The sequence below is a fragment of the Neltuma alba genome, unplaced genomic scaffold (assembly GCF_004799145.2).
Source record: "Neltuma alba isolate B1F8T4 unplaced genomic scaffold, ASM479914v2 tig00013372_pilon, whole genome shotgun sequence".
Classification (NCBI taxonomy): Eukaryota; Viridiplantae; Streptophyta; class Magnoliopsida; order Fabales; family Fabaceae; genus Neltuma; species Neltuma alba.
The window spans coordinates 150,308-171,180 of NW_021637635.1; the positions used below are offsets into that span (position 1 = coordinate 150,308).

General features: G+C 38.3%; 4 protein-coding genes across 4 annotated transcripts; 2 read left to right on the forward strand and 2 right to left on the reverse strand.

The window, feature by feature from the left end:
* Nucleotides 1-2,035: 2,035 nt before the first annotated feature.
* Nucleotides 2,036-5,760, reverse strand: LOC114736790 (cyclic dof factor 2). Its single transcript, XM_028924659.1, has 2 exons — nt 5,369-5,760; nt 2,036-3,988 (listed from the first exon to the last, which is right to left on the reverse strand). Exons 1-2 carry the CDS (start codon nt 5,579-5,581, stop codon nt 2,684-2,686), a joined length of 1,518 nt encoding a protein of 505 aa, XP_028780492.1. The 5' UTR covers nt 5,582-5,760; the 3' UTR covers nt 2,036-2,683.
* Nucleotides 5,761-12,560: 6,800 nt separating this feature from the next.
* On the forward strand, nt 12,561-13,813 carry LOC114736792 (uncharacterized protein At5g19025). The gene has a single exon (XM_028924663.1). The coding sequence runs from the start codon at nt 12,937-12,939 to the stop codon at nt 13,621-13,623; it is 687 nt and encodes a 228-aa protein (XP_028780496.1). The 5' UTR covers nt 12,561-12,936; the 3' UTR covers nt 13,624-13,813.
* Nucleotides 13,814-16,742: 2,929 nt separating this feature from the next.
* Nucleotides 16,743-17,360, reverse strand: LOC114736778 (E3 ubiquitin-protein ligase MPSR1-like). The gene has a single exon (XM_028924648.1). It carries the CDS (start codon nt 17,358-17,360, stop codon nt 16,743-16,745), a length of 618 nt encoding a protein of 205 aa, XP_028780481.1.
* Nucleotides 17,361-18,501: 1,141 nt separating this feature from the next.
* LOC114736779 (protein DMP8-like) lies at nt 18,502-19,151 on the forward strand. The gene is given in 2 exon segments (XM_028924649.1): nt 18,502-18,682; nt 18,685-19,151. Coding segments are annotated over 2 exon segments (648 nt in total).
* The last annotated feature ends 1,722 nt before the right edge of the window (nt 19,152-20,873 follow it).

Genomic DNA, 20,873 nt, shown 5'->3' on the forward strand with positions numbered 1-20,873 from the left:
GATATGGGATATGGGCTTGGATGTGGACGCATTATAATATGTTTGGAAAGGCAAAGGCAGCTGCATCGCAAGGTTCTTCCAAGTTCTTTGGTCTCCTGTTGGTGTTATTATTTTTTTTAAAAAAAAAAGTGATTAAGGTCCGGCCGAAAAGAAAATAAATTGACTAAGGTAAATGAATGGATGCATAACTTCCAAGTCGTTATCAACATATATATGAAACATAAAGAAGGATATGCTTTAGGTGGACATGGACCGACCCAAGAGCGAGGCTCAAGCGCCAATTGCTCTAAAGTTGGCAAATCGGATGCCTTCGCTTTCTACACCAAGTGGGGAACTTTTCTTTAATTTGTGCCAAACCTCCTTATCTTTCCACATTGGCCTTTCCACCCATCATTAATTACACCCTTTTCTCTTGTGTTTATTCTCATGGCCTTGATACAAAAGGTAATGTTTTTCTCTTGGCTCTACATATATACGTACGTAGTTTCTGGATGCATCCCGACTGATATAGTTGGCTTGGTGCCCCTACTTTCTGTGGTGCCAGGATTGTTCCGCTACTATAAATCTATAATTATATTCATTGTGATCATACATATAGCACAAAGATGGAGTGTAATGTTATTAAATGCAAAATATAATACTGCCTCTAGTACTTAGTATAAGATTTAATTTGTAGTTAAAAAAGTAGATCTTGTATTAAGGATAATATGACTTGATGCTCATACCATGCATCAGAATGTGAATCCTCTGGACGTCTACATACAGATGAAAGCTGCGACTACAGTTCAAGAAAAATGGCCAAACAAAACTGATAATACGTGATTCACACAACGGATATATACAAGGGAACAAGAAACAGAGGAAAAAAGAGAGTGGTTTCGAGGAATTCCTTGACTTGCCTCCAGCCGGTCAATAAGGATGTGCTCTTGTAAGATATTCGACTTCTGACATGATGCAAGCACTCATTAGCTATTATTGCTATGCAGGTATACCTAATTAGTAGGCACAATTCATTAACTTGTTGCGTATCAATTATGGCGCCTTATTTATGGCCATTGATATTTGATACCTCTATATAAATCATGTTTTCTGATCGTACTGTTGTTGTTGTTGTTATTGTTGTGGTGATTGTTGTTGTTGTTGTTATTGTGGTGCATATAGGTGAAACCGTGAAAGGCACACACGTTTAATTGTAATATTAATATAGTCTATATCTTTAGGCATCTTCTGAGTTTAATGTATACTGTCTGTCTACATCTGCATCACCTTCGCTCCCGTGAAAAAAAAATGCTGAGAATAAAAATGTGAATGAGGCATTTCGATCGCAGTTGGTGAATAAATGCCTTTCCCGATTGTCATTTGCCCAAAATATATCGAAGAGCAAAGAAAGAATATTGATTGGTCTTTGAAGTCTTATTAGTTCGGCCTTGATCCACAACATGTTTTAGAAAACTAGAGGTCTGTACTTTCCTTTCGCAGAAACAGCCAAGGTCTATGCTCGAAATAATCCCATCAAAATATGTTCATCAACTCATAAAATTAACTATTGTATAAACAGTTCTCGTGCATCAACTGAGATAAGTATCACTCTCCTTAAGGTGAATCTAAAATATTCCAAGTGCCTTGTTTGTACAGCAGATATGGACAGGCAGAAGCCCCCAGGAGGGACGGCTTTGAAAAAGAACGAAAGCAGATGAAGCTTTTCCGCTTTTTTAGCAGTGATTATTGTTCTTTTTATGGGCCTAGAAAGACAAGGTTCACTGCCATGTGCGGCAAGAATTTAGGCGGACATGACCCCAGAATGCCTTTTTGACTCCGGACATACAACAATTTCAGTCAGTCTCACAGGGGTCACTTTTCTACCCAACTTGTACCTGGCAATTTACCCTCTCAGCCCCAGCCCCCATTCGTAGCTTGCAGTTTTGGGTTCGATCTCTAACTGAGGATGTGAAAAGTGTAAAAACAAATCAGATTCTCTAGGATTTTAAATAAGATAGTATGTGTATATTGATATTGAGAGACCAACACAAATTACGCTGACAATAACATACTAAATCCATTTTGTCTTGTATTACAATTTACAAGCAAGTCCTACAGCACAGGTCTCTCGTGCAATCCGCCTGGAATCTTTCAAAAATTCTTAGATACACTCATTGTCTTTCACATACTTGGGAACTCGAGTGTATTCAAGAATTTCTCAAATCCCTGCTGTCAAGTCTGTACAATATAAACGGAGGCAGGCTGCCTAGTTCAACCGAACACAGAATTACATTATGGAAGAATAACAGAACAAGAAGTTCAATTTGAACTCCCACTCTTATTTATATACATGCCGAATCTACGTAGACGAATTCACTAGGTTCTATCTATCACTACGTCATATAAACTTATGCACATAATCTAAGCAAACCATCTCATTGAAAAGGAAGAGAGTAAAACAGTCAAGCCGTCACTTAAGAAAGAGGAATAACTCTGCAAAGACAAGAAGGTTCCTTCTCCTCAAGGCGAATTCAGGAAGAACCAAACCTTGGTTCTTCTTCAGCTGGCTCACGAGAAATAACTCTTCCAAACAAGGCTGGCGAGCACATATTGCCTGGCATTTGTAACTTCCTTAGGAACATATATATAGGTGCCATCGGAGTTTGCTGCGCCCAAAAAAATTACAAATATTTTAGCAAAATGTTTATGAGGCCTCATGAAAGTTGAGTGACCTAGACAATGCCGCTGGATTGGCCTGTAAAACTGTTGAGTTTTGTGTTGAATGATCTTTTCCGTCACCCTTTGATGGGAATGCCCTGAAGAGCCCTCCCTCTTGAACTGACTCAGCCATATCATTCTTAATCCCCAGCGTTGTCCATATAGAGCTTTTAGCTGCTTCTCCCGGGTCATCAATCCTCAAAGTTTTCGGAACCCAAAGGCACTTCTCTTTGCCGTTTTCTTTACCACGTTCATCCTCTCCCCGAGAGTCATTGATCTTGAGCATGTTTTCTTCTCTTGAATGTTTACCCAGCGTTGGCGAGTTAGGTCCAGAATTAGGGCCCACGCTGTTTGGTGATGATGGTTGTGGTAGCCATGGTATGTTCCAAGCACCTGAGACAGTACACCCCCAATATGCAGCTGCAGGATAGAATGGCATGGTAAATCCTGGAGGGCAAAACGCAGGTGGTGGAACCGGAGAGCTCCACTGCACTGGATTCCATGGGAAAGGCCAAGGTGCCCCAGGATAGTAAGGAACTTGAAGTGGGAAACTCTGACAGTTCTGCATTGCTTGTTCTTGTTGCCTGTTGATGCTTGTATCATCCATTGGCTTTGTTGACATCACAGGAGATTTATTAGAATGATCATCTCCTTTCTCTCCATTGGCATAGGGAACAGGAATTCTTAGTTCTTCAGGTCTATGAAATCCATTTCTCGAGCAATCCTGCATTGTTTTATCAGCAAGGTTCAAAACAGATGCCATTGACTCACACAAAGGTGTATCTGTCCCAAAAGCAAGGACTGCGCCATTGGGTTTCAAGGCAGGATGATGTACCCCGTTTGGCATGTCTGCTCGACCAGTCTGGAGTGCTTCAGCAACAGTTATTTGGCGATAGTGAGAAGAGTTCTTGTTCTTTCGACGACCAGCACCCACAGGCACATTCCTCATAGTTCCACCAGCAGTCCAGTATCTCTGGCAGTTCTTGCAAAAGTGGCGAGGTTGGTTGACATTGTAATTGTTGTAGTAGCAGAACTTGGTGTCCATGCTCTTGCAGCGGGGACAAGGCAGTATTTTGTCTGGCTTTTTCAAAGTCTTCTCTTGTGAATTACTTGTCTCACTTTGCTCTTCCTCAGATTTTGAAGCCTTCAATGTAGTAGCGTCCTTCTCAGTAGGGGGCGTGATAGATTCTTCACCTGTCCTAGAGGCTGCATCCGGGTTAGCGACCTCTTTTGTAGATTGAGCGGGGGCTCCATCCTCCGTATTCTCTTTTGGATTCTCTCCCGAAGCGTCCTGGATTCATAAAAACTTCAGCTACGCAAGTTGATGTAGACGAATTTTTTTCTCACAAGCACTTCCTTAGTATTATTAAAACAATAGATAAATCAGAATATCAGATTTCTGAGTGGTAGGAAAAAAACTTCTTATGATTATCTCCTCCTGTTCTGCATATACTGGGGTTTCTTAAAGATGTAATTTATTCAACAGGATCTTTATTGATATTGAAATGAAACCTTGACTGCACAGCACAAATAGCTAGTTCACTAGAGCAAACAAGAAGAATACAGCATAGTTCAATATCACCGCATATAATTGAAAGTAGAAAACTCATTTCCGCCAGTTGCTTCAAATCCACAGTGCAATATCAACAGTCAAAATCCCATACAAGTGTTCATCCACAAACATGTTATTCCAATATGTCAGTAGAGGTTGAAGGTTTGGAATATTACCACCCAGCTTTTGTGTAACAACAGGTTCAAAAGCAAGGGGAAGGTAATGCAACCACAGAATAAGCTAAGTAACCAAAATAAATGATACTGGATTTCTCAGGGAGCTATGACTCAAAACTCTCCTCGCAGAAGAGAGAACACCGACTATAAACCCAGAAGAAGGCAAGGATGAGTACACATATACGTAAACTAAAGTTCAAATGGCACAATTCAAGTGTTGAATTCTATTATAACATTCAAAAGCCAGATAGAAAAAAGAATTTTGCCGCAAGCATGCCGCCAACCCAGAGAAAACGAAGTAGAAAAATCATGTATAATAAATTATTTGTGGCCAGAAGGATCTAAATACGAAAAGAGAAAAATAGGATTTGTCCATGGCAGTCCATATATGTATGGTGTAAATTATTATCAAGGTCCAAAAGTAGAAAAAGGAAGAAATATAGAACAGCTCGCACCAGAAGCCTGAATCCCGGAAGATGAAATGGAGGGAAATAAATTATGTTGACAGGCATCACAAGAAAATCATTAGCTTAACCAATGCTAACCCCATACAATCATCCTGCAATTTCAGAACCTGACAAATTAACTAAGTACCAGAGAATTCATCAAACTACGAATGCTAATGAAGTAGCATAAATCTTCTGGTGGAAGCCCGAGCATCAACATGTTAAAGATAACATCGAAAGAAAAAATCGAAAGTCGGAAAAAGAATTGCAAGTTTGAAAAATAAAACCAAAAAGCTATCCTAATGGAAACCAACCCAAAACACCGAATCAATGGAGTCATACGAATGATATATTAACCAACAGAAGCTACCACAGCAAGTCAACAGAAATGGCATTGCCAAAGCCAAACTAACACCAGCCCATTAAATCAGTCTGCGTTTTACATAAGGATTCATACTCAAAATCAATAATTTACGACCGCCCCTAAATTTTCATACCTTCTCGGTCTCTTGCTCTTCTTCGTCTCTCTTCGTGTTGGACTCTCGCGATGAGGTGGTCGGAGAAACAAGATTGTGATCAATACCATCATCAATAACATCCCCAGAAGAAGAAGCTGGAGCTCCCGACGAGCCTCTGGATCCGGCCGGAATCTCCGGCAGTGGGATCGTCTTCCCGAAGAGCTTGATCGCCGGGTCTTTTGCTTCCGACATTTCTGTCTTCGACTTCTCTCTCTCTCTCTCTTTCTTTCCTTCTTTCCTTTTTTTTTTTTTAATTTCCCCCTTTTTCCAATGTTTTTTCTCCTCTATCTTGCCAAAGAGAGAGAAAGCTGCAGACTTTGGAGAGAGAGATCCGACACGTTGTGTGGGGAGAGAGTGTGTGCGTCGTCGGGGTGTGGTTAATTGTACTGCGAATTCTTTTCTTTGTGTGTGTGTGTGTGCGTGTTTTTGGTGGGTTTGTCGATCGGTGAAGCATGTGGGGGCTGCCACGTCGGAAGCCACAAAGAATTTGAGCCACAAGTTTCTGTGTGGCCGTAAAAAGATCTTTCTCTTTCTTGCTTTTGATTTCTGTCTTGGGGTTGCCAATGAATGCAAATAGCCGGCAACTCTCTCCCCCACGATCCTATTCACCACTTTTTCTTCATCTTTCAAGCAACAGTTTCTTCTTATCTTCTCTTTCCTCGCCCACCAAATTCTAGTCATTCACGGTTTCTTAGAAAGAAAAAAATTAAGCCCCCTTTTTAAAAAAGATATATGCTTTTGACTATTTGTTGCTCTCGCTTCTCTTTTTGCTACTTGTGGATGACAATGCTTCTCGGCCCGCCTGCTCCTTGTACTTTCCTCGCTTTTTTATTATTCCTTTTCTTTACATCCCCATCCCAGCCCATATAAAGCCACCAACAACATTTCCCACTCAACCCGCAAAAGCAACAATTCCTCGGTTACATCAATTTCGATTTCCTGTTTTATCCAGATGTTTTTCATCTTGAGTTTATAATTAATTTATACATGCATATATGAACATGTTTAAATATTTTTAAGAGGATCGTAACTTTATTTTAGGGAGAATTATAATTAAGTCCGATGAAAGAAAAAAATAACAAAATAAATCTCAGAACTTATTGTTCTCCGTGCAGGACTTATCATTACAAACTGTTCATATTGTTATTGGGATTTTTTAATAATTATTTTTTTCTGTAAGACTTAATTGTAATTCTCTCTTTGTTTTATAATGAATTATAATGGCCCGTCAGTTAAATATAGTATCCCAATCTACTACCATAGCCTTAAATTTTACTCCTCTCATCCTTAATAACCGATGATGAAATGAAATATTAAAACAGGTTATTATTCATCGTCTATAATTTACTTCTAGTCCTAATTAACCAGCAACGTTTTTTAATCTTTATTGGAAAGAAAAATATAGTAGTTATGATGAAACTAAGAGTATAAAAGGGGATGGTGAGAGAGTATTGGTGCCGAAAACTAATGAATATATATGTTGGCAAAAAAAAAAAAACTAACGAATATACGTGGAAAGTTGAAAGGCAGGTGGCGCATTTTGTGATAAATTACTTTTTTTCCCTCAAACATAAATATCTTATTGTTGAGTGCAACTTTATTCAAGACACTGTCAGGTATTAAGAGAGATTCGAATATTAATTCATCACGTTATGAGGAACTAACCCATTTCATTAGACCAATCTTATTGGTTGCCTTGCATTACTTATTGTATTGTAAAATAGTATTGGCGTCAAAAACTAATAAAACTGTCAATCACTTTGTATTCTAATGATACGAGAAGAATTCTATTTATTACAAGTGAGAGTTTACAGATTTGATTCGCTGGTAATCTGTGACTACTACCGTCTGTTTTTTAGTTCAAAAATAAACAAAGTTTGTAAACGAAACCATCAACGCCGTGGTTTCGGAGACGCCACCCCACAGTTCACCCGTATTGCCCTCCTCCATGCTTGGCCTCTCCAGCACAAACACCCCTCTCTATCTCCATCAAAAAACAAGGATTTGTGGTTAAATTAGACGACCAAAATAATACTATCTCCGATCCTTAATACAAGATCTTATTTTATTTTTATTTTGATCCTAAATATAAGATCCTAATCTACTTTCTCTTATACTTATGCATTTTTTTCCAATATAATCTTTTTAACAATAATAGTTCTAACTCATACACTTGATTAGAAAGAATATTTTAGAAAAGACAACACCTATTTATTATGAATAACTAATTTAATTTTTTTTTTAATCTTCTCAAATTAATCAACTAGCTCTTATAACTAGTATTAGTAAAACTTAAATCAAGTGGGGAGCGCATACGTAGAACAAAAGTGGATGTGGTGTCATCATGAGAACAAACTGTCGGCGTTAAGAAGGAAGAGAAGAGCTGTGTATTTGATACTGAAGTGGCTTTGTTCATGGAGGAATCACAAATAATCTAGTGATTTGTTATAAAGCTGAGTTAGTAACATGCAGTGATTATTAGCATGAGGAATTAAGAGATCATTTAAACAAAAAACAAAACCAAAAAAAAAAAAAAAAGGAGGGGAAGGAAAAGTGGGGCAAAACAGTTCACTTGGCTGAGAAAAGTGCCAGCTCGTGGGAATGGGCCCCAGCGCGGGAAAAGTAAAGTGAAAAAGTGCCTGCCTCTCGGCCTCCAACAACAGCGCCTCCCACCCAAACGCCGGATGAAATTCCCCGTTACCAACACGCCTGTCACGTGCGCCACACGTGTGATCCCCCCGCCCCTGCCTCCTTCAATCGCATCTACCCATCTTTTCCCCCAAAGAACTTTTTAGTTTACTGTGCCTTGCACAATTTCCTGGGTACAATTTCCTGCTCATAATCTGTCCTTTTGCTCATTTACCGTTTAAGCCCTGTTCCTTTATCATCCTGCATAAATTCCATTTAAATCAAAACGACATTTCCGCTTTTGTTTACCCTAAATTTCATTCATTTTTTCACGTTAAAAGAGTTTGTATTTAATGAATATAGAGTATAATGAGTTGTTTTATCATAGAAATCGTTACCTATAGTTTGAAATACACCGCCTCCTTAATTATAATACCGAAAATGCACATCTCCAGAATGAATGCTTGTCGTTTTCATCTTTTCAATTTTCTGCATGAACATTCGCTTAATTATTTATTAGATTTAGTTGGATAAGTATGGTCATTTTAATAAAGGGAAAATTACACTCAGGTCCCACATAACATAATTAATATCAAAAAAGTCCCTGAAAATTGCGAAATAATTCTGAAGTCCTTAGAGACCTGTGTGTAATTAATTCTAATTGTGAAATTACCTACTTACCCTTATTAATTTGAACCTATTTACAACCTCAATAGTGGCTGTTAACAACCCAAGAAAAGGTGGTTAACAACCTCAGCAACGCCCCTGGCATCCCACAGAGTGAGTTGTCAGGAGCACTGTCGAGGTTGTCAATCACTTCTTCTCGGGTTGTCAACAATCATCCCACAGAGTGAGTTGTCATGAGCACTGTCAAGGTTGTTAATCACTTCTTCTCGGGTTGTCAACAGCCACTGTTGAGGTTGTAAATAAATTGTTGCAATAAAATTAACAAGGGTAAGTAGGTAATTTCACAATTAGAATTAATTACACACAGGTCCCTAAGAACTTCAGATTCATTTTGCGATTTTCAGGGACTTTGTTGATATTAATTGTGCTCCATGAGACCTGAGTGTAATTTTCCCTTTAATAAAAGAGAATTGAATTAGTGCTAAGATTTCAGAAAGAGCTGATATGGATGTTGAAGTAGGATGGCAAATAAGGTGCGGAACTGGGAGGTGGATAAGAGAGAGAGAGGCAAAGAAATGGAAAGCCGTGTCAGCGAGTAAATCCCCCTCGGATCCAGCTATATGCCGCGCCTGATCGGTGATTTTAGCTTCCCATCTAGTTCTATTAATCCAACACGTGGTTCCCATTATCCATCCAGAACAGTCTTTACAACTCGAAAATCCCCTTCCTCCCTTGTGTATTTTTTTTTAAAGAAAAAAAGCTGAGCTAAACCAGTTTAGTTCCAGCACATTTTTATTTTTGACTCCCCATCTTTTCTTTTTTTTTTTAATGACTCCTTGACTTCAAAATAATGCCCTTGACTGGGTTTCATTCATATGGATGGGTTCATATTCTAAATTATTTTTTTATTGACCGCCGTTTTTCAAATGGAGAATTTTTCTCCAATTTTCCTTTTTCATTCGGCTTGTCAGTGTTTGTTCCCTCTTATTTTGCCTAAATAATACCACTAGAATCGTCATCATTTAATAAGCATACATATTATGGGGAAAAATTGATTTTTTTTGTCTTTCAATTTTAACCTCGTTTATAACTTAATTCCCAAACTCGACTCAATTAAAACTGGTCATCATCTTTTTTTAAGTTTTTAGAAAATGATCCTTTTCATCCAACTCAAAACTGAGTCATCATATGTGTAAATTAACAGGTGATGATGTGGCTGCCAAGTCATCATCTTCATCATCATCAACCTCCCTTCACCTTCCCAAGGCCGCTGCTCTCTCGGCGTCCGGCATCAATGTGGAAAGATAAACAAAATCTCTTCCCTCTTCCTCCCTCATTTTTTAAACAAAAATAATGCGAGGATAAACAGAAGAAAAACTCCCATGCACATGCCAGTTCATAGTGATTTTTTTTTTTTAGTTACCCAGAATATCTTCCTACTCGAATAGCAAAAAACTAATCTCTTGGATTACTGTTAGGTGTCGTAATGAGACTCCTCTCAGCAGTGTTTTTTCTATACATACCATCTTAAGAATCAAACCCAGGACATGATATTTATAGTGCCCAAATCTCTTCTACTTAGAGTAACACTTGTTGATAGTTCATAGAGATATTAAACAAAAGAATCACCGAGGTATATTAAGCAATCACATGCTCCTCCTTCGTTTGATTACCTTTTATACCCCATGCAATAGGTGGTCTTCAACTCGCGCACACGCGCGCCTCCTGGAAAAAGAGCTATGAAGTGTACATATATTATTTAATTCAAAGCCTGTCTTGCGAGGTTCTTTTTCAGGCGATGTAGATATCCGGGTGTCCACAATTTTGGGTATCAACAACAGCAACTCTCATTCAAAATGCAGTTTTGTGGATATTGGGCCATCAAGTTGATGCAAATTGGGCCCAATCAGGTTGGTCAAATTAGACATCAGTCCTTTGGGTTTTGATCCAGATGTGGGCTCACAGGCCCGATACAGAAAATACGCGCGGAATCACCTGGATTTATACGAGGAGCGACGGAACTAAGGTATGAGCTGTAGATATAAATTTTCGTCAATTTTACTTTTTTTTTTTGTAAAAAATAGATCATATCCTGATGATGAATTTGCTTTCACTGACATTTATCTTCTTCTTTTTTTCGCCAGCCTTTCACTGAATTTATCGAGGGAAGGGTGATGCTACTTTTTTACATGGTAAGAAAAGTTGTATGAAATAAAAATAATAGCAATAATTAACCTCTTTTCAGGGGACTTAGTTCTACCTCTATTCTTAGCAATAATTAAAGCTAGTACTGTGATTGATTCAAAGTTAGGCGAGCTGTTGTGTTACACGGTACATTGAAATGCAAATCCATAAAATAAATGCAGTAGTGGATCGATGACCTTTCACTGGGTTTAGTGATTGATAATAAACATAAAGCGTGTATGTAGAATCGTCTCAGGAGCTGTCAACCAGTAATTACCAATGACCTAACCCATGTTGACTCTTAACGCGCAATTATGGAGTCATATGAATCATTTTACATGGCTTCGTGTACACGCCTTTTCATTTATTTGTCACAAGTCGACTCATCATTAACTTGGAGCTGGGACTGAGAAGTTGTGGCTGACTCTGCATTGGTGGAGTGAGGAGAATGAGAAATCGCTGGGAATGGCCGAAACCTCGAAACTCATCCTGTGACGACGACGCGGTTGGACTTGAAAACAAGAGCCGCCCATTGCGTTCGTTGATTTACATTTCCTCATGTCAGTCAATGGGAAATCCCGAAATGATCTTTTATGTACGCGACGGCATTGACTTCACACTTGAAACCGTGTGGTGTGTCGGATACCACTCTCCAACTTAATTAAACCAGTTTCACCCTAAACTCATCAGATCCGAATCATTCATATCTTATTTGAATAATTGAAATTTAATTTTTTTAATTTTTATCTATTTAAAGTAATTATTTTAATATGTATAAAATCTCAAATAGAACTGATCTCTTACCTGTTATTCCTTTAAAAAGTAATTTTTTCTATTAAAAAATAATTAACTAAATATTTTAAATTTAAACTGTTTAAATCAGATATAGACGTTTAATATCTGATGAGTTTAGAGTGCTAATCAAGATAATAAATGTTTTATTAATTGACAAGCAAGACGCTCATATGTTTTTTTTTTTTTGGACTCAGACGCTCATATGTTATTTGTCAACTTCCCACCTCATGTGCTTACGTTGACCCGCATCTAATTTCTCATGCCTCCAACTTTTGGCCCGGTGCCCAATATGATCGGCCCCCGTGGGGCCACGCTATTGAGCCCCACCCCCATCAGTCAATTCGTTCATTATGATCCTCATGAATATGTATCGTGTCAATGAGCACAAAAGACCAATGCTTTTGCACTTCAGATGTGCCCCCCCTTTTTTTTCCGATTACTATTATCCTAAACTATATAATTATTTAAATCTGATGACGTCATTGCATTTTGCATAGTAAAGAGATCCCGATGACCTATTGGATTCTCACCCAAATATATCCACCAAAAGAACGATTAATGTTCCACTCTGGGATTCTTACTCACCATCTCACGCTGGCGGGAGTAATATAAACTTTCGTCAGTTAAGCAAGTAATTAGAGTTCAAATCTCAACCCTCATACGTGTTAATTGAGATGGATGTTTGATCTGAGGACCTGCAATTGCAACTTACATAAACATGAGAAATACTGAAAGCCCAGGATGGCCCACCAAATGATTCAGGCATGATTTCAAGTGGTTGGCTAAAAGGAGAATCCATGCCCATTGAGTTCCATAGAGCCCACGTAACTCAGCAAAACGTGTCCTTGTATTTTCTTGGCGTGTGTGACTCGATCTGACCTCTTCCTCCCTCATTAAAAGAGCCGACCCATCTCACGTCCGACGCGAGCTTTCCCCTCCCTCATAAATCAGCGATGACTCTTCCTTTGTACCCTGCGCTTCCTTTTCTTCTGCTCTGCTTTCAGCCGGCCTAAGCCCCTCCTTCACTCCTAACTTCGAACATGTTCACCAATCCGTTGTCTCTCTCTCTCTCTATCTCTACTTTATTTCAATACTTTGATCGGATCAAGTATTGAACTTCGGCTGTGGAAGTTACCCGGAGCAACAATTTTAAATTTGATGCGTCTGGGTTCCGACGAATTTCGATCTTTTTTATCATCTCCGATGTGGTCGATCCGATTTTGATATAGACTGGTGGTTTTGATCTGCAATTTAATCTGGTGGACTTCAATCGCGGATTCGATTCCAGATTCTGTTTTTCGGTTCCGTTTGAGATGGTCTATTTCCATAGCTCAATCTCGCTCTGCAAGCCCGTTGACCAAGCCCCTGTCGTGGCGAATTCTGGGTTTTCTTACGAAATCGGTTCTAATTCGAGGCAAACTAATAGCACACAGCGGAATAGAAGGATGCCCACTTCCCCCAATACTCCGCAAGTTGTGACATGCGATCGATCTCGATGGGCTGTGGTTGAAGTGGCGTTATTCATTGCTGCAATTTGCGCGTTCGGTTTCTTGTTCTTTCCATTCATCTACTATGTTGTCACTGGGTCTATTAAGATTTCTTGCGCAATTCTATATGCGGTGAAAGAAGAGGTTTCTCTTGCGCCACCGATCTATATGTACGTAGGATTTGGCATTTCTCTTGCTGCATTTTCTGTCTGGGGAGTTTTGACATGCACGAGTAGGAAATGCGGGAATCCCGATTGCAAGGGGTTGAAAAAGGCTGCTGAGTTTGATATTCAGTTGGAAACAGAGGATTGTATAAGGAATTCACCTAACGAAGGAATCAAAAAGGGCCTCTTTGAACTGCCTCGTGATCATCATCGAGAACTGGAATTGGAGCTGAAGAAGATAGCACCCCCCAATGGAAGAGCTGTTCTGATTCTTCGGGCAAGATGTGGATGTTCTGTTGGTAAACTAGAAGTTCCAGGTCCAAAGAAGCCGCGAAAGATCAAGAGGTAGGGAATTGACACATGAGAGCGTTTAGGAATAATCTTTTATAGAATGTAGTCACCATGCCTTCTCTTCTCCCACCAGTCCGATACGAACTAAATTATCTTTAAATAAGCCTATTGGGCAATAAAGTTGCAAGGTATTGTGGGTGACATAAAGTTAATTATACCTGAGAATATAACACACTTTTATTCGGTTCCCTCCACTGGCATATACAAATCCCTGTTCTTTCACCCTTTTGTTTCGGGTGTCTTATGTCTCTTATTCTTTATCGTCACATCTCTATCGTCTTCGTGATGATCGTATTAAAAGATGGCTGTGGGCCATATTCTCACGTTTTGCAGTTGGGTGTGGGGTATGCAGTTGTTCCCTGATAAGTGATAACAAGAGTATGTAGTTGTTCTGCTTCTGATTTTATGAAGTTTAATATTTTATCTGCTTTCTCGATTTCACTGTTAACACCCACATGTTGATTAGCTGTAGAAGTTGTGGTGTTCACTTTCAGGGACAACTTACATTATTCCATCCACGTGTTCCAAATGCCCAATTACAAAGTGTAAACTCGTGTCCCATTTGAATTGCTTGGTCAGAAAATTGAAGTCTCTGATATTATCAGAGCGATCGAGGGGAACTTCGAGCCTTATGAATTTGCTTTTTACTGGCATCTCTTCACACGATGTGCTGTTTCTGTTGCCTTGTGTTAGTTCATTGAACATTGCCCTGTTGTGTCTAGTGTCTTTGTTTGTTCCTGTTATAGAGCTTCCTATTTGCTTGCGGGTGTATTTGTGCAGTTATTTTGGCTTTCCTTTATTTCTCTTTCCAAAGTGAGATTCTATTGGTTACATATCTCTACTAATTAATCCTTTTGGGGGAGCGCTAATGAATTAAAGTGTGAACAAAATTACTTTTTTTTTTTTGGCCAAAAGAACAAAATTACATTTTGACACCATCTCCCATTACCAATTTAGGTTCCAACCCAAAAAAAAAAAAGAGTCATGTATATTCTCCTGCATTTCAACCTTCATGAAATTTGGTATCCTCTGTTGCTCTGCAACTGCAAGTAACTTGAGCATTCTTAGCGGACGAGGCAAGCTTCGTTGGTGATTCCTGAAACGGTGCCATTTTATGAATTATGGTCCCCGTCTCCTTGTTTTTTGGGTAGAGTAGCTGTCGCTTTCTGTCGATACATAATTTCTCCCCTCGAATCTGTGAATCAGTATATATGCCTATGATAGAGTTATAATATTTTAGGAGTAAATTTGGGATATATTCATGCTTGTTTCTCGAAGTGGGCACAGAAAAACACTTCATTCTTGAACTTGAACCTTTTTCCGTCCATGAGCAGCGAGTTAACCAACTCGGCTACAAATAACATTCGTAAACGTCCGAGACAAAGAGGGAAATATTCCTACAAAAGCAGGTTCCCCGATAAACGTGAGCGGCCCAAAGCATGAGCGTTAACATTCGCCAGTTATTCATCACTTTCACTATGTGTACGATAACAACTACTGTGGCAAGAACGCACAGAATGGAGATATCCAGCAGAAATAGAATGAGGGTTGGAGATTACTTATTTATGATACTGACTTAATAATAGTTATCGGACAAAGAAATTAGGGGGGTTTGCTCTGTCACCAGATTAATTTTCAATCAATTGCCAACTTCGAATGCATGTTCTCGTAGGTCCTTTCGAACTAGTATTGTGTTTATTCCCCCCAGCCCCCCCTCAAAAAAAAAAAAAAAAGGAGAAGAAGGCCATATGCAGTTTGATCAAGACCTTGTTTATTTGGCATTGGCCATGTAGCTTCAGGTACTTTTCATGTTATAAAACCCAAAAGTCTCTTGCTCTGTTCACGGTGTTTTTATAGGAGGGTTCTGAGATATGGCGGCCGCGTTCAATTATAATATAATCATGAATAATATAATGTTATTTTGGAAAAATTAGAGAAAATAAAGTTTCTCATTAAACACCAATCCTCTAAAGATTTTGAACACGAAGAATAAAAGGCTTGTTTGATTTCTTATTTTGGAAAAAAATTATTTTTAAAAATAAAAAAATAAGAGAAGTTATTTGGTAATTTGTCTTTAGTTAATTGTTTTAAAAAACAAGAAACAGTAACATATTTTTAAAATCTAAAAAACCACAACAATTTTTACATGTTTTCTTCTTTTTTTTGTGTTTTTTATTTTTTGTTTTGAAAAATTTTGAAAAATCTTCTTCTCTTCTTATCTAATATCCACCATTTATCATTATTAGTGACAACTGTTACCTATTAAGTGTGATTTTTTATAATTTTTTTTCAAATATAATTTTTTAAAATTATTATCCAAACAAATTTTTTGGTTTTTTGTTTTCAAAGCTTGTTCCAAAAAATAATTTTATAAAATTGTTTTGAGAAAAAAAAATAAAGAACAAAAACAAACACGCCCTCCTCAATTTGAGAGAATGAGAACATGCATTTCGAGGAACAAAGAACGTGGACTCAACGTGGATATGTTATAGCAATAAAAGGCCATTGGAGCTGAATTAACAGCAAGATTAAGGTTTAGCGTTGGACAGAAGCTATTTTCCTTCCATCGCAAATTCGCAATTGCACGGCAACTAATGTCCCTATCAAATCTGGACAACCATTTTACGTAGAGTAATAATCTGATTTTAATTTGGTTTCATGAATTTATACCGTTCTGTTTTTTGATCTTTCTCTGTGTATTTTATTTGAATTCTTTGCAACCTTTTTTCAAAACTCTTTCCCTACATTATTTTAAAATGTTTGAATATTAGAAAATGAATAAATTCAAAAATCAAATGATTCGAAAACATATCTAAAGAAAGAGAAGGAGATTATAGGGGTGTTTGGCAACCTTTAAACCATGGTTTTAGAAGCATTTTTCTGCACAACGAGATAAATTCCTTCACATATTTACTTCGTAAACCATAAAATCACTTCTAAAATCATAGTTTGGTTTCTATTCAAACACTATACCTATTTTCTGAAAGGAGAGCCAGATTGCTATGTGAATGTCAGCGTGCTTTTTCAAACTTGTCCTTGATTCCACGGTCTCAAAAAAAAAAAAAAAAAACTTGTTCAGGATTCCACATGCTTGCTGACCCTTGACTCGTCGAGGATTCATCCCCTCTGGGACTCTCGTATCTGTGAATCAGAAGCAGGATCAGAATGCGCGGAGCTCCGGGAATGGTTGGAACCCGCATGCATGAGGTCGCCATCACTCTCCGTCGTCTCGCCGCTGTGGAGCTCGGCGTCCCTATCGTCCACGGGCATCGGGAATCGGCAAACAGGACACACGCCGTGAATCCCCAACCACTTTTCGATGCAGCGAGGGTGAAACCTGTGCTTGCAGGGCATCTCCCTAGCCTCTTCCCCGGTGACGTAATCTTCCAAGCAAATCGCACACTCAGAATCTTCTTCAGTGACCGCGACGGTGGGCATGGCCGCCATGGAATCCTTGGACGCGGGCAACAGCCCGGGCTTGGTGGGGACCTCCTCGATCAGCGAGTCCAAGTCCAGGGAGCGGTCGATCATGACGGTGGTTCTGGTGGCAGGGTTAAAGAGGATGACCCCGAGGGGAAGATCGAGGATGGAATCATTGTCGTGGTGGTTTTGACGGGGAGCAGCTACCCTGAAAATGAAAGGAAGCAGCAGAGTAAGCCTTCGAATCTGGTGGTCGTCCAATTCATCGGCGGTTGGGGAAGACGACGATGCCGACGAGCCGGGTTCTGAAGACATCGTGATTGTGAGGAAGGCCTGAGTGATGAGAAGAGGAGAAGGTAGGGGAAGGTGATATTATAGAGGGAAGCATTTTCAAAGACCAATACACTATTGTAGTTATCACATCACAACCCATCTCACCTGTTTGTACTTTAAAATTAGCATTCACAGATTGCTCCCACTTCATTATGCGCTTATTTGCTAAAATAAACTCTCCTTTATTTTCTTCTCGCCAGAAAACCCTCTTTTATTTTCACCCAATTTAACTTTCACTATACATATAGAAATATAGGTACTCATCCGGTCGTTAATATAAAACCCATTTAACTAATTTAATTAAATTAAGAAAGTTAGATAATTATAAAAAATGTGACACATTTTTCCTGAAACACCAAAATCATCTTTTTTAATATCCCATCTCCCTCTTCTACTTGATTATGGTTGAGGGAGTATTCATAAGAATAATTTGAAGAAAATTGATAAATATGAAAAATGGGTCTTATATTTAGGATCAAAACTAACTCAACAATTGGATCCTATATTAAAGACCAGAGGAGTTTTAAATATGTCTTCTCATTTTTCAAATTTTCTTTTTGTAAAATTTTTATTTAATTTAAACAGTGACAAATAATCTCCGACATGTTGTGTCGTAGATGGTTAATTGTTCTGGTTTTAGAGCATTTTAACTTGCATTTCTCACGAGAGGAATTGTTTTACAATTTTTGTAAAATTTATCAAAAGAATATAATTTTCTACTTATATTTTTATTTATGTAAAAAATACTAACAATTTGAAATAAGATATTCCATGTAATTTATACTTTATTTAAAAAAAATTCTCTCCGTTTTCACCTTCCATTACTACTTTGGGGGGAAAAAAAACCACATCAAAGTGTATGTAAACCTTTAATTTATAGATGTATATTTGACAAACTTCTTATTTCATCAGTCGAAATTAGGTGATGCGTGCTCTGATCTGCCACATATTGACGTAGAATCGAACACTACTTAAGCACAGCGACAACGGTTAGAAATAACTGCCAATAACCGTCCACAATTTTGAAAATGGAACTGCCCCCGCCATATGTTAAGTACGAACCGCCTTAAGCCCCTCCACATTATTCACTTGGTCAGAAGTGAGTCTTTTGGCGGAGCGACAAATGGATCAAACTGATGAAGCAATAGGAATCAAAGTGTACAATGCAAACCCTCCTCCACCACACGAAGCAGCCGATGGCACTTCCGGTGAGCCTCCCGCAGAAGGTGGCCGGAAAAGACGTGCCGTTGCAAAGGGCGTCCAGAAGACCCTGTCCAAGACCTCCATGCTTGTTAACTTCCTCCCTACGGTACCCTCCTCACCTTCGAGATGGTGCTTCCCACTATCACAAAATCCGGCCACTGCTCCGACGTGCACTCCTTGATGATCCACCTCCTCCTTGGCCTTTGCGCCCTCTCCTGCTTCTTCTTCCACTTCACCGACAGCTTTCGCGGCCCCGACGGCACCGTTTACTACGGCTTCGTCACCCCAAAAGGCTTGTCCGTTTTCAAACCGGGCCTTAATGTGGAGGTGCCCAAGGACGAGAGGTTTAAAGTGGGGTTGACGGACTTTGTGCATGCGATAATGTCAGTGATGGTGTTCGTGGCGATCGCTTTCTCGGATCACAGGGTTACGGATTGTTTGTTTCCAGGGCACGAGAAAGAGATGGACCAAGTGATGGAGAGTTTCCCGTTGATGATCGGAATAGTTTGCAGTGGCCTGTTTCTTGTTTTTCCTAATTCTAGGCATGGCGTCGGCTGTATGTCTCCTTAATTAATGTTCTGTCTGCGTCTGTCTTTATTTGATATTATGCATTTATTCTACTCCTTGTCTACTTTCTGGCTTTTCCCAGTTTTTCTAGTTCGTGTTATGATAATTTAAAATATAGTCCTAGCTATACATAGCCATGATTCTTATAAAGATTTTGCCTGCCTCAGTTCTTAGCCTTGTTTCCCTTGGAAAATATGTATCCCTCCGGCCGGAGAGAATATTTGTGGTCTCTCCTATGTCTTCAACGTTTTAACACGCGTTACGCATATTTTATTATTTTAGAATTGTCAGGCGCGCACGCGTACTGTGGATCTCCTTCCTGATATTGAATTTTATTTCCCAACAGTCTTGCATGTAGTAGGAAGATAGTGGAGATTCTAAACCCATAGTTCATATAACATATTAGGAGAGAAAAAAAGAAAAACCATTTTGCTGATAACTGTAATTTTTTTTTAATTTTTAATTTGGTATTTGTATAATTTACCTTCTTAATTAAACACTATAATTTGTTTCGTTAACATAATTAGTTCTTGCATAGAGGTTAAGCCAAGTTATAAAAGCTAACAATGTTAACAAAGTAAAATTAGAGTGTTTAATTAAATGAAAAAAGACAAGTACGAAATTAAAAATTAAGAAAAACTATAGTTTAGGTGCCAAATGATTTTTCTCAAAAGAATTATGAGCACTCACTGTTGGCAGCTTGGCACATTTTTGACCTCATCACAGGACTGAATAGCTTGTGTCTTTTTTTTTTGGGAAAAAAATCAATAAAGGGTTGATATATATATATATATATATCATTTGAATTTAATTAAAATTTGCCGTCATTTGCATGGACTTATATTAGTTTCATACTTTCATGAATGGCTTGTGTCCTTTTTTTCCCAGGAAATTAATGCTTATGTGTAGCTTCTTCTTTTTTGGTAGAAATGCTTGTATATAACTCATGTCGCAACTTGTTGGATTGAGTACTGGGCCGACTTATTATTGTTATAGGCCTAAAATTAATCGGTCAATTAATCATAATTTATATTTAAATTTCAAATTTTAATATTTTAAATATGAGAAATAGATCTCATAAAGGAGTTATGCATTAAAAAAAAAACTTAAACTTCCTTTTTATCTGCAGCCTCTCCTTCACGTTATCTCGTTCCTGTTGTGACTTGTTTGTCCTTCCTCTGTTCTTCTTTTCCCTATTACCATGTGCATAATAATGAAATATAACCTTCATGCAGCATAATAAAAAAGAAAAGAGAAAATGGGAACCAATTTTAGTGCTCATTATCTTGATGAGCATTCTAAGCTCATCAGATCTAGACTGTCTATAATTGATTTGAATAGTCCATATTTAAAAGATTTAATTAATTATTTTTAAATAAAAAAAACTTTTTAAAAAAAAAAGATAGTTAAGAGATTATCTCTATTTTAGATTCTATACATATTAAAATAATTATTTTAAACAAATAAAAAAAAAAACTAAATCTGGATCATTCAAATGAGATATGAATAATCTAGATCTAATAAGTCTAGAGTGCTCATCACAGGATCCGAGAAAATGAGTTGACAAAGTGAGCCATGCATAATGAAATCTTCTACTTATTTTTTTGGTAATGGTTATGGACTCTGTTTTGATTCCCTAACACAACAGGACAATGAAATATAACCTTCCTAGTTGATGGGTGTGGCACTATAGAGAGGTGAAAACAAGTGTGCGGACCACTTCTC